Source organism: Ceratotherium simum, chromosome 17, assembly GCF_057802395.1.
Source record: "Ceratotherium simum simum isolate JZ-2026a chromosome 17, ASM5780239v1, whole genome shotgun sequence".
NCBI classification, from domain to species: domain Eukaryota; kingdom Metazoa; phylum Chordata; class Mammalia; order Perissodactyla; family Rhinocerotidae; genus Ceratotherium; species Ceratotherium simum.
Window position 1 is genome coordinate 30,421,181 of NC_141916.1, and position 13,274 is coordinate 30,434,454.

General features: G+C 34.8%; 1 protein-coding gene across 8 annotated transcripts in view; it reads right to left on the bottom strand.

The window, feature by feature from the left end:
• Positions 1–13,274, bottom strand: part of DNM1L (dynamin 1L) — a 48,515-nt gene that overhangs the window by 3,084 nt on the left and 32,157 nt on the right. For 2 of the 8 annotated variants that reach the window (XM_004441159.3, XM_004441158.3), the window contains 10 exons: positions 12,760–12,880; positions 11,091–11,222; positions 9,951–10,157; positions 6,804–6,924; positions 6,404–6,559; positions 6,084–6,173; positions 4,420–4,512; positions 1,366–1,422; positions 627–704; positions 276–308 (listed from right to left, as the gene is read on the bottom strand). In XM_004441159.3, coding sequence (XP_004441216.1) covers positions 276–308; positions 627–704; positions 1,366–1,422; positions 4,420–4,512; positions 6,084–6,173; positions 6,404–6,559; positions 6,804–6,924; positions 9,951–10,157; positions 11,091–11,222; positions 12,760–12,880 — 1,088 coding nt within the window. The remainder of the gene's footprint in view (positions 1–275; positions 309–626; positions 705–1,365; positions 1,423–4,419; positions 4,513–6,083; positions 6,174–6,403; positions 6,560–6,803; positions 6,925–9,950; positions 10,158–11,090; positions 11,223–12,759; positions 12,881–13,274) is intronic. The other 6 variants (XM_087442576.1, XM_087442574.1, XM_014795872.2 and 3 more) reach the window with 3 other exon arrangements.

The window sequence follows — 13,274 nt, forward strand, 5'->3', positions numbered from 1 at the left end:
ATTTCCATCTTTGGAATCTTTATTCCCTACCAAAATATTAAATTCAGAACTATTCTTGAATAGGAAACAGGGGGAAAGCCTATTCTTATTATTAAAACAATGTTAAAACTAGAATTAATGCCATCTTAGAAGGGTTAGTTAGATAAGAGGAACATTAAAAACATAACACAGACAAGAGATGCCAGTGTACAAAGATGTTCTTCACTGGTTTTGAAGACAGTGTTTTAGTGAGAACCAAAGGTAACAACATGTCCAGTCTGAAGCAAGAGACTCACATTTTTAGTTTCTCTTCTGCTGTCCTGAATTAACTGTTAAAAGATACGTTAAAACATGCATTTTAACAAGCACAATTTAAATACCAATATGTCTTGAAATTCAAAATGTGCATGATAATTTCCTGTTTAAATTATGTTTTCTACGTGCATCTTCTATATTGCAAGCAAAAGCATGTCAACAATAATTTATGAAGTAAACTTACATAATTTAAAATTTCTATTAGACTGAAATAATCTGACCTTTGCACAATATCCCTTATTAATATTCTGCTATTTGGTGTACTGTTTCAAGAAGATAATGTTGCACCAGACAACTAGGCATGCAGGCTTAGACGAAGAATCAGAACAGACCTTGCCATCAGCCTCAGCAGAAGCAGCAGGGGAGGGCTCCTGGGAGGCAGGTGCCAAAGCACTTGGAACTTTAGAAGACTAAAGGCAAAAAATGCAGGGAAAAAAAATCAAGGATGCCAAAAATGTATTCAGAAACATTCTATAAATGTGAATTTTCCTCCTCTGTATCAAAATAGTAAAATAACATGAAAAACAAAAGTAATCATGGGACATAATGTTTATTCCGCCTTATTTCCTGTACTGTTGTTAAAGGCTTTCTTCAGATGAATGCCTGAGAAAAATCTACATCCAAAAACTTCATTTTTATTTTTGGAATTTGATAAGATCTTTTCTGGTAAAGAATTCAAGGTAACAGATTTTTATACACACAAACATTATAATATGCAGCTATTATTATAGGTATTACAGGTAACTAAAACCTGTTATATGCATATTGTTGTCTAACTTCTCGGAAAACCTTGTTATAAAGAAGTCATTAGTGATTTCAACTAATTTTACAAAAAGACTTGATGCTTAAAAAAGCCACCTTTAAGCATTTATTCCAATGTATTCAAAATACTATTATCTTTAAATTACTCAAAGCCTATTTTAAACTTGCATACCTTTACTCAAAGAATGAAATAGTTCCAATGGAGCATTAAAGGGAGAAGAAAAAATTACTCCTAAAACTGACTAATATTCAGAGGCTTACCAATCCATCTTTGCGTATTGGGAATATGCTTTAAAAACGTTTTTTTACCTTGTCTCGTGATACAGCTGAAGGTAATTCTCTTGCTAGCCTGTTTCTCCTTTGTTCCTATAAAACACAACCAAGCAAAACAAAAATGATCATCAGAGCATTGAGATATAAGCCTACTAAAATATGTTCAGGCTAGGGGCAGGCCCGGTGGCGTAGTGGTTGGGTTTTTGTGCTCCGCTTCAGCGGCCTGGGGTTCACCGGTTCAGATCCCAGGTGTGGACCTACGCACCACTCGTCCAGCCATGCTGTAGCAGTGTCCCATATACAAAAAAATAGAGGAAGACTGGCACAGATGTTAGCTCAGGGACCATCTTCCTCAAGCAAAAAGAGAAGACTGGCAATGGATGTTAGCTCAGGGCCAATCTCCCTCAACAACAACAACAACAAAGTTCAGGTTAACTGAAAAGTGTGGAATAACTTACAGTATGTTCTCTCACTGCTGGGACTCATGCCATAATTATATTTTAAAACAAATCATTTAACCCAATGCTTCTCAATCTTATTTTCTGCCCCAACGCACCTGAGGGATACAATACAACATCAGTAACAGCGGTTCCCTTCACCAGGGATTCTCAAATGAGGGGCAATGGATTGACATCTCTCCCTTTCCCCCTAAGTCAAGAATCATTGATTTAAACTGTCCCCACGTAAATGTGGAACATAAGCCTTCAGCACACCATGTAGAATCTGAAAGGCACAGATCATAGAAACTTGAGCAGAGCCTTTAAAACTCACTCTAACCTGCAAAGCTTTTTGTTAAATTCCCACAATTCCCATACACAAAACTATAACTTTGAGAAATATCTGTGGTGAAGGTTATCTTGTAAGAATGTTCCGTTTTCTTTATTCTAAACCATCTCCAGGAAATAAATGTAGAGTTTAAAACTGATAGTCCTTTCTATAACTTGGCTAGTTTAACAGACTGATCAACTGCCCACTCTTCTAATTTGCTAATATAATCAAAGTAACTCTGGTACTAAGCTAGAAGTGACTGTGCTAAATTCCATCAACAGGTACTGCACACCTACTATGTGTCAAGCACCATAATAGGTGGAAGACTATGGAAATATAAAAGGATGTAGGGGTTAACAATGGCTCTCTTACAGGCAGCACCAAATACCATAGAAAAGCATTTAGGTTAAAGTCAAAATCACTCCTAAGTGGAAAGCACTTCATGAACACCCTCAAACTTGCAAAAAGGTATAAGTTAACACAGCTTCACAATGATGTTTTATGGATAAGAAATTTTTTTTTGACAGAAATTTGACCTATTTTCATTTTTTCACGGGAGGTAAGCCAGGGGTAAAAAAAATATAGCAGATGATTAAAACATATGGATTTTAATAATCTTCAGAATAACAAGTTAACATGTTAAAATGTACATTTTGAAGAGGAACACAAAGCAAAAAGCGGGAATGTGGAGAACAGAAATTCTCACCCTAGTCTGTTACCAACCAGTTAGGACCTTAGCTGGCCCTGGAGCCCAACAGACCTGGTTTACTTGCTTTGTTAACTGGACAGGTTACCAACTCTAAAGCCTCGGTTTCCTAGTTGCTTAACATTATCTACCCTCATGGGGTTACTGTAAAGATTAAATGAGAATATCCACATAAAGTTCTTTAGCACAGGGTCATTAAAACCAGAGACACATTCATTTGTAGAAGAATACTGATCTGAAACCATATCATGAAAGACCTTGTCAGTATTACAAAAACTGTCCCAGGCACAAATTTTCCATAAAGTTGGTTTCATTGTTACAGGAACTAAAATCCTTATTCTAAGAAAGTGTCTATATACTATTTTATAACATAACTGTTATCTAGTCTACTTTCTGTTTTAAAGTGCCTTACTCGTGTGCATTTTGGAATTTTTTCTGATAACAAGAGTCACCTCAGCTATGTAGCTAACAATAGTTCCCTGTACCTGTTAAAGAGAAGGTGCTTGTTTCCTCTAACAGTGCCCAGCAAAGTTAGCACTAAAGTAATAGCTGTTGTCATCTGTGGGCCTCAGGTTCCTCATCTGTTTAACCATAGGGTTGAAGTCGATAACCCAGGGTCCCTTCCATGTTTACTTTTTCTCTCCACCCATATGCAAAAGAGGAAATTTGATATAGAAGACTCTGAGGTCTTACTGGATTAAGGAGTAGTAGAAAAATTTACTGTTCTTGGATGAAAATGGCAGAGGAAAAAATAGCATCCAGATAAATTGCTCTATCCACCAGTCTTGGCTCCATCTGAGATCTTACGCAAATTGTGACATTAACCTCAAATGGAAAAAAAAGATCCATGAAATGCAGCCACCCCAGTAGTGGTGAAAAGAATACTCTTTTCCAAATTTGTAGTAGTTTAGATAGTTCTTAGAATGTTTCCTTTACAGCTTTCAGAGTCAAATGAAAACAATTTTAAACATTTCACTTTATTTTACACATTTCAACCTGAATAAACTGCAACAACAGTTACTGAAATGGAGCCAGGCAGTCCTTCAGCATTCAATCAAGGAATCCCAGATCCTCTCTGAGTTTCCACTTCATAAGCAGAAAATGAAAATAATGCCTCCAGATGGTTCTGAGAATTAAATTTAAGAAAACGTCATGCCTGGGCCGGCCCGGTGGCTTAGCGGTTAATTGCGCACACTCCGCTACTGGCTGCCCGGGTTTGGATCCCGGGCGCGCACCAACGCACCGCTTCTGCGGCCATGCTGAGGCCGCGTCCCACATACAGCAACTATAAGGATGTGCAACTATGACATACAACTATCTACTGGGGCTTTGGGGAAAAAAAAAAAAAAAGGAGGATTGGCAATAGATGTTAGCTCAGAGCCGGTCTTCCTCAGCAAAAAAAGAGGAGGATTAGCATAGATATTAGCTCAGGGCTGATCTTCCTCAAAAAAAAGTAAAAAGAAAACGTCATGCCCTCAGCATACTTCCTGGAATATAACAGACAATAATATGGTGCAGGTATGTCTTACAGTTATCCCATTCTCAATTAAGTTGAATATAACTAAGTTACAACAGATTTTCTCTTGCTTATACAAGACAACTCGAATTGTATTTACCTCTATATTATTGTTCATTAGCCCACAAGCATCAGCAAAGTCTGGATGTTTTGTGTTGATATAAGCCAATTCAATTGCCACTAAATTATGGACCTAGAAAAGAAATAAAATTGGGCTATACAAAAATGTGTCAACCTAATTTTACTTTGAGAAATACATATAAAACTTATTAAAAAGACAATTCTAAAAAAGTAGAGAAAACTGATGCCTAAATAAATACTCAATAATTATATTCCAACTGACAAATCTTATGCCAAATAATAATTTGCTCTGTCTTTTGAGTTATTTACATTTCAGCATCTAAGATTGCATTTCTAAGGGGAGAAAAATGACATTAAGGTAGTTAGAAGTATTTTATTGTTAGGGGGAAAAAAAAAGTTATCTCCCTGATGCAAAGTTCCAAGGCTTTATGCAACTTTACTATTAAAACCTCAGATTATCCACTATTCCATGTCAAAGTTTTAGTTCAGTTTCAACAATAAGAAAACATTTCATAATCAGATATAAGTTAAAGATGTTAACTTTATTTGGGTAAAGGATACATTTAAAGACCTGAGGGAGTAGATCTTAAAAGTTCTCATCACAAGATAAAAAGAAAAAAAAAATTCGTAACTATGTGCGATGATGGATGTTAACTAGACTTATTGTGGTGATCATTTCACAAGATATGCAGATATTGCATCATTATGTTGTCCACCTGAAACTAATATAATGTCATATATCTATTCTATCTCAATAAAAAATAAAGACCTGAGGTAATGATTGATTAGCCTTAATTATGAAGCACCTAGTTTAAATATTATATGTGTTTCAAAATCCTAATGGGACGATAAATCAAAAAGGAAAGTTGAAATTAATTTCTCCAGAACCAGGTGAAAAAGATCTATTCAAATGACATTCTAACGATTCTGTGATTATCAGTGGGTAGAGTCTAAGATCAGGCTATGTTCTTACTCATCTCAATCTCGGGGTTGCTCCTGCTAGGTAAACAAGAGAGCAGCAGCGCTTATACTGTATACTTCCACGGATGGTTTTATACTCTTAGTAAACCTCCACTGGGGCTCACCATCCAGAGCCAAGGACCCAAATGCACTTTTAGTGACCAGAAAGGAAAAAAAAAAATACCCAGCCAATAATTAGAGGCATAAGAGCAATTTTAAATGCTTATCTCATTTTTTGGCCAATTTCAGCATTTTTATTTTTAAGGATAGCAGCAACCCACAAAATAGTAGCAAACAACTATGACATCATAGTATTAGGACATCAAACAAGCAAACTGTAGAAGTGGCCAAATTACCGTGATGTACTTCATTGTTTAAATAAGAGCTTGCTATATAAAGGCCCAGTTTACTGAGGCTAAAGATAGAACTACTTCTCCATTAGATCAATGGTGCTACATAATAGAGCAAAGCTAGTCACACTGCTCAACAGTAACTCCATTCTCATGAAAACCTTTGGTGCAGGCTAACAATGATTAAAATATGAAGAAAAATGCACTTTATACCAGAATTATTGAAAGGTTTCCTTTGAAATGAGACTGAAACTCACTCCTTTTTCTTCCCAATACACTGGGGAACGCTATGCCTGAAGTTTAGGCATAATGCTGTACAAGAAAACTTTTACTAATTGTGATAACATTGATAATTTGTGAAATAATAGCTCACCATTTCATTTGTGACAGGCAACCGTTTACGAAGAAGACAAGTCACTACTTCAACTATGGCATCATGAAGTTTAGGAAACCTCAGCAATTCCTATATATATATGATGGAAGAAAGGGAAACATATCAGTTTATTTTGTTTAAAGGAAAATTAAATAATCACTGAAATACTGAATTAGATTTAGAAGCTACATTTAAGCATACTATTTCAAATCACTTTTAGATAAGGGAACTGAAGATTTTAACTTTTAGCCCATCTTATATTTCCTGCTACCTCGTGTCTTTTACTACTTAATCTGAGGCCTGTTCCATTTCTCAGTTACCTGGGTACTATAATTGCTACAGTGCTGAATGATCCTTTGCATTTCCTCATGAACCAGTTCCACACAGCGGAGGCTGGGCTCTTCCAGACGTTTGATTTGCCGCTTGACCAGTAACTCAAATGAAACTTCAGGCACAAACAAAGCAGGACGAGGACCCTGAAAAAAACAAAATTTTGAGCTTTTATTTTAGCTACATATGATTTTAGTTTTTCCCAAAAGTTAAAATAAATCACATTTTTGGTATTTTTCATGAAAAGTGCTTCTTAATTTCAAGTATGAGAGCAAAATAAGACTGTACAATTCATTAAAAAAAAGATACAATATTATGGTTATATGGGCTAAAAAAATAAATAAAGCTTTAACTTCATTTCAGAAAATTCTAAAAGTTAAACATACTCACAGTAGCATTTCTAATGGCAGTCAAAATGTCAATAGTATTAAGGCCACCTAGTGGGTCAACAGATTCTAAGGTTCGCCCAAAAGTCTCATGGAAAATATAACATATTCTAGCACCACCGCATCTGAAAGGCAATGAAGTATATTGTTTCTAGTGTTACTAAAAAGGAAAGAAACCAAGAGTTAGAAGTCTTTCTATAAGCTTCAAGTTTGTCTCATTTTCTGAGAAAGCCTCAGATAAACAATTACATTTAGACCATTCCCATTTCCATTGTTCTCAATTCCATTGTGAACCAGTTTCTCTGATTTTTTTTTTTAATAGGGAAAGGAGTCAGTCCATGAAAAGCATTCATGTATACTTGTGTGTATATAAACTGTTCTGTCAGAAAACATCAGTTAACTACTCAACTTCTTTGCCCTAGTTGTCTTCAACTAGACTATGAGCTCACCAAGGACAAGAAACAGTGTCTTATTTATTTCTGTTTATTCACAATCTAGAGTAGAGGTCGGCAAACTTTTTCTGTAAAGGGCTAGATAGTAAATATTTTAGACTTTTCAGGCCACACAATCTCTGTCACAATTACTCACCTCTGCCATTGAGCACGAAAGCAGCCACAGACAACATGTAAACAAATAAGCATAGCCGTGTTCCAATAAAACATACACACTATAATTTGAATTTTGTATAATTTTCACATCACAAAATAGTCTTTGAATTTTTTTCAGCCATTTAAAAATGTAAAAATCATTCTTAGTGAATGGGCTATAGTTTGCCTACTCCTGCTTCAGACATTAAATCTCTGGGCCTAGGTATTGAATACCTTATGTTTACTATGTTAATGACTAGAAATCCTGGTATTATCTCTTATTTTTTGATTCAAGTCCAGCTGAATTCTGCAAACACCTTTACATCTCCCCAAAGCATCCCTTCCTCTGTTTTCACCCCCACTCTTCACTACTTTCTTACAGTAGTCTAGGCAGAAGGTACTAGCCTAACATTATGCTAAGTGAAATAAGCCAAGACACAAAAGGAAAAATACTGTATGATTCCCCTTATATGAAATATCTAGAATAGGCAAATCCGTAGAGACAGAAAGTAAATTAGAGGTTACCAGGGGCTGGGGGAGGGGGGAACAGGGAGTTACTGCTTAATGGATGCAGTTTCTGTGGGGTGATGAAAAAATTTTGGAAATAGATACTATGTGAATGTTGTACAATATTGTGAATATAATTAATGCCACGCTTAATTGTACGCTTAAAAATCACCAGTAACTGGTCTGCCTCCAACCTTTCTCTTCTCCAAGTATTTTTCCATAATGACAAGAGATATCCTTTTAAAACAGGTTACTCCTCTGACAGGTTACTCCTCTGACTATAAGTGTTTTATTTTCTATAGTTCTCCAAATTCTGAAGATATTTGACTTGCCACAGTCTTGTTCTTAGATGCCTTTCTGCCTTACCATCCTGTTATGTCCCATCACCACATACCATTCTCCAAATACACCCTTCATTATTCTTGGTTGTTCAAAAGCCTAAAACATGCTTCTCCTTACTGCCTTCTCAAATTCTATTCAGAGCCCAACCCAAATGCATTCTTAACTATGGAGCTCTCCCAATCCCTGAAAGGAAGGTAAACAGTCTCTCTTCAATGTTCTAAAGGCTTGATTAGGTAATTACACAGATATTTGCTTTACTAACTACTTATAAAACTATATAGATATGTTATATGCACTTTTCTGGATTTGTATTATATTTAATAAGTATTTAAATAAAAATACTTGATTATACCCTTTTTGCCACCTAATCAAGCCTCATGTTACCTTGACCTACTTTATATTATATTTAATAAGTATTTAAATAAAAATACTTGATTATACCCTTTTTCCCACCTAATCAAGCCTCATGTTACCTTGACCTACCTTACCTACTAAACTCTTTAAAGGCTCATTTTAGTAATCTTAATTTCCTTAATTCATATTATATATGAATTATAATATAATAACCATTCAATGACTAGTCTGTTAAATAGTCTATCTCTTTATGGAGTTAACTCATATAAAAGGCCACCTGGGTCACACAAGGTACATAAAACTACACACACACACACACACACACACAAGTGCATGTGTAATTGGTGAAATCTGAAAAGCTCTATGAATTGTACTCATGTCCATTTTCTTGTTTTGTTATTATACTATAGTTATGCAAGATGTCAACATCGGGAGACGTGGGGTGAAGGGTGAATGGGACCTCCCTATATACATTTATTCGTAACTTCCTGAGAGTCTATAATTATTTCAAAATTAAAGACTTTTAAAAGTGAGAGTGTAGAGAACTGGACATTCTTATATATTGCTAATAGTAAAACAATACAATCTACTAATAGTATGGCAATAATAAGAGACTTTGAGGATATTATACCCTTTGACCTAGTAATTACCTAGGAATTTATCCTAAGGGTTTACTTGGATACATGTCCCCAAGATAGTCCATCACAACATTGTTTATATTTGTGTATAACTGAAAACAAACTATTTATAGTAGGGGACTGGTTCAACAAATGAGGGTATATCTAAAAATTAAAATACTATGTAAATCTTAAGATTGATACTATAAATGTATAATTAATATTAGTTGTAACATGTTGATTTAAAGAAATGATTCCAAAATAGCATGTATAGCATCTTATTTTTAAAGATGTGTAATATAAGCATTTATAATGTTTTACAGATGCACTGAAAAATGTCTAGGTTAATGCCAAAATTAGCAGGGATTATCTCTGGATGATGGAATTAAGAGTTATTTTGTTCTTATATTTTTTTCTTTTTACTTGCATTTTCTTAATTTTTTCATTAACAATTATACTGTGTGTATTAAAGAAATATTTAAAAATTTAAATTATAAAGTATTTAAAAATGCTTATCAAAGTCTTACTAAAAAAACAATCCTGAAATTTTTACTTTACATAGTTTATAAGCATTTTGACACACATATCAGACATCATTCTACAATTTCTATAAAGTGATATTCCTGTTATAGATAATTAATCACAATCACAATCAGATAATCTCAGAATTAAAGTCACTTGAACAGAAGAAAAAGTGACCTAGCCATCCAGGTAACCATATCCACAGAGAAATTTCTTACTTACAGCTCAGAAGTTTCGATATACTTTGCAGTTCCTTCAATAGTGTTACAATATTCTGTGGCAAATTTGGTAATAAGCTGGAGTAAAGTAGCACTTTTATCATCCACAGGTTCACCATAGCTATTTAGAAGAGACTGATACTGAGCAGCTAGAACATTTATTCTTGTTTTCAGTTCTGGTAAGCAGTCTCGGATGTGATGCATCAGTAACCTGACAAAAGTTAGAAAGGAAGGATTTTAAAGTAAACTTGTGTATTTAAGACCCAAACAGGTCAAATTTTAAAAACACAAATAATGGGGAAACCTGTCGAATAATTTGTCTTTGCAGAAAATAATGCAGTCTTAGACTAGAGGTAATAGTCTGAAAAACAGTGGCATGAAGGAAGCCGTCTTGGTCGATGCTTTTTAAATTTTAACCCATCAAATTGTAGCAACTGCTGAGAACCAAATATAAAATGAAAAATATATTTTTTTATATTATTGCAACTACCTCAAAGAAAATAAGCTATTCAATCCAATTCTACCTAATTTTGGTTTCTGACTTATCTTCTACAATGGGTACTTAGAACAGTGAAAATCAATCTTATTAAGATCCAAGTCCATCAGCCTTTAATTTATTTAGGGAATAAGACAAAAACAAGAGAAAACAGCATTCACTGCAGTCATTTATAAATCACCTAGAAAGGTCTTCCAGTCCCTCTACCATAAGTGCATTCAGAATTCAAGGTACACAGCTTCAATTGTTTTTATGAATAGGAATAGAAGACATCCTAAATTAAGAATAGATTATGTGAAATTTTTAAGTTTTAATTCAGTTCCTGAAATCCAAAGCGGAAACAAAGTCATCTGCTATCTAGTTCTATCCTCAAAAGTAAATTGACTATCAAGAATTTCGTAATTAAAACATTTTAAAATTTACTTGAGCATTCCTAGACTACATGATGATTTAATGCCAACCACCCCAATAAAAATAAGAGACATCTACATATGTCTCTACTGCACAAGACCTTACCAGACAACAAAGCAAAAGTGAAACTGTACATACAAGAACATTATGAAAATGTAATTAACTGGAAATGAATGGTCTTAGACACCTACTGAAAAACCAAAAATATCTCATTTTCCAAGAGGTAAAAAATGTTACCTGTTTAGAGTCCTAGCAAGATACTTTGTTCCATTTCTATTGGCCAGAGATGGATATTTCTTTTGAAGGAAAGCATATTCATCACGGATTGAATCAGTTACACACTTCTTATTGTTAATATCTAGCTGGCTCCTAAAGTTGAAAAGTAACAAAACTATTCAAGTCAAGTCAATTGTGATCCTCTACATACCTTGGATGATGGTGGTGATGAACGTGATGATAGTGATGACGGTGGTGGTGGTGGTGATGATGGTAATGATGTTAGCACCAGGCATTCATTGTTCCTAGTGCCTGACCGTGAACTGTTTTATTTAATTCTCACGATAATTTCATGTGATAGGTTTTATCCCATTTGTAGCGAAGGAACTGAGGCTCAGGGAGATTAAACTTAACACAAGGTCGCATATTGAGCAGCTCAGCCAAGAATCAAACTATGACTTATAAGTAAGTATGCCGGAATCGTTTAGGCCTCATTATGACCATTAACTATAGTCAAAAGCAGTACTCTTAAGTAACAGGGATAGGTGAAAAAATATCTTTTTTTTTTTTTTTTTTTGTGAGAAAGATCAGCCCTGAGCTAACATCCATGCCAATCCTCCTCTTTTTTGCTGAGGAAGACCAGCCCTGAGCTAACATCTATCGCCAATCCTCCTCCTTTTTTTCCCCTTTTTCTCCCCAAAGCCCCAGTACATAGTTGTATGTCATAGTTGCACATCCTTCTAGTTGCTGTATATGGGACGCCGCCTCAGCATGGCCGGACAAGCAGTGCGTTGGTGCGCACCCGGGATCCAAACCCGGGCCGCCAGCAGCAGAGCGCGAGCACCCAACTGCTGAGCCACAGGGCGGGCCCATAAGTGTGTCTTAATCAACCTGTATATTTATCCATGGACAGGCAACTAATTTCTACCAAAAAATAATTAAGTTAACTTGAAGAGCAGTCATCTACAAATACAACAGTTTTATACCACCCACTTGCCTGAAAAGGGAGATAATGAGAATTTTTTTTTTTTTTAAGTCTTAATAGGGATGAGGTAGAAAGACATATGAATAGAAGCAGACAACTGGAATGGATCTTAGAAATCATTTAGTAAAATCATTTTCATTTTTAAAAGGTCTGAGACCCAAAGATGTTAGGTGTCATTTAAACCCACACTGTGGGGGGCCAGCCCCCCTTAGTTTCCTTAGTTAGTTTCCTTTCCATAATATTTAATACCAGCTGTTTATAACTAGGATACCTTTAATAAAATTTCTCCAAGTCATATCCTGGCAATTACATAGAATCACTAACGCTAGAGACTAAACCAATCTATTAAAATCCTACCACTTTAAGAAACTCTTTTTCTTGATTGGGTGCAAATTAAATAATATTTTTTCTTATCCAGTGCCCTCTTCATACATAACATAACAAGCAGGAATTTTTAAAGCCTGGCTACTAATTTATCTTCCATTTTGTGGTACCGTTTACTCTAGAAACATTTTTCACTAAAAATGTCTACAGGAGACTTTAGTGAATTTCTTTTCTCCCGTTAGAGCAATGAATTCTTTAGCAATACCAAGATTAGCAAAAGGGGAAAAAATAGGACACTATCACATTTCAGATTGATTTTTAAAACTCAGATTTGCTTTGAAATGAGAATGCTGAATTCTTATCCCATTCTTAATTACTAACCTGTTAACTACTCCAATTATTCCGAGTTTGACTGGTATAACCCTGCCCATCAATACATCCATGGCATCAGTACCTGCGTCCATGAGATCAAGTTTAGTGATTACAGCTAGGGTTCTGCGACCTGATAAATGCAAAAAAGAAAAGAAAATTAGTTATTGAATAAAGCCATTAAGTATTAATTAAGGAAAATCCTCATCTATAATCCCACCTAACATTATCTCTGTCATCATTTTGGAAATGCTTTTCTAATCTTTGCTTACAAATACTTTTTAAAAACTAATTTTAATCATTGTATACAATTTTTTATACTTTTCACACAATTTTTTATTAGCTCTTTGGCCTAACTTTTTTATAAGCATTTTTAAAATTTGTTTAAAATTTACTTTTTTTGTGTACAGTTCTATGAGTTTTGACAAATGCAAAGAGTTATGTCACTACCACCTCAAGACAGAACAGTTCCATTACCCCCAAAATTTCCTTGTACTACCCAATCAAACCCATTTTCCATTCCCAGC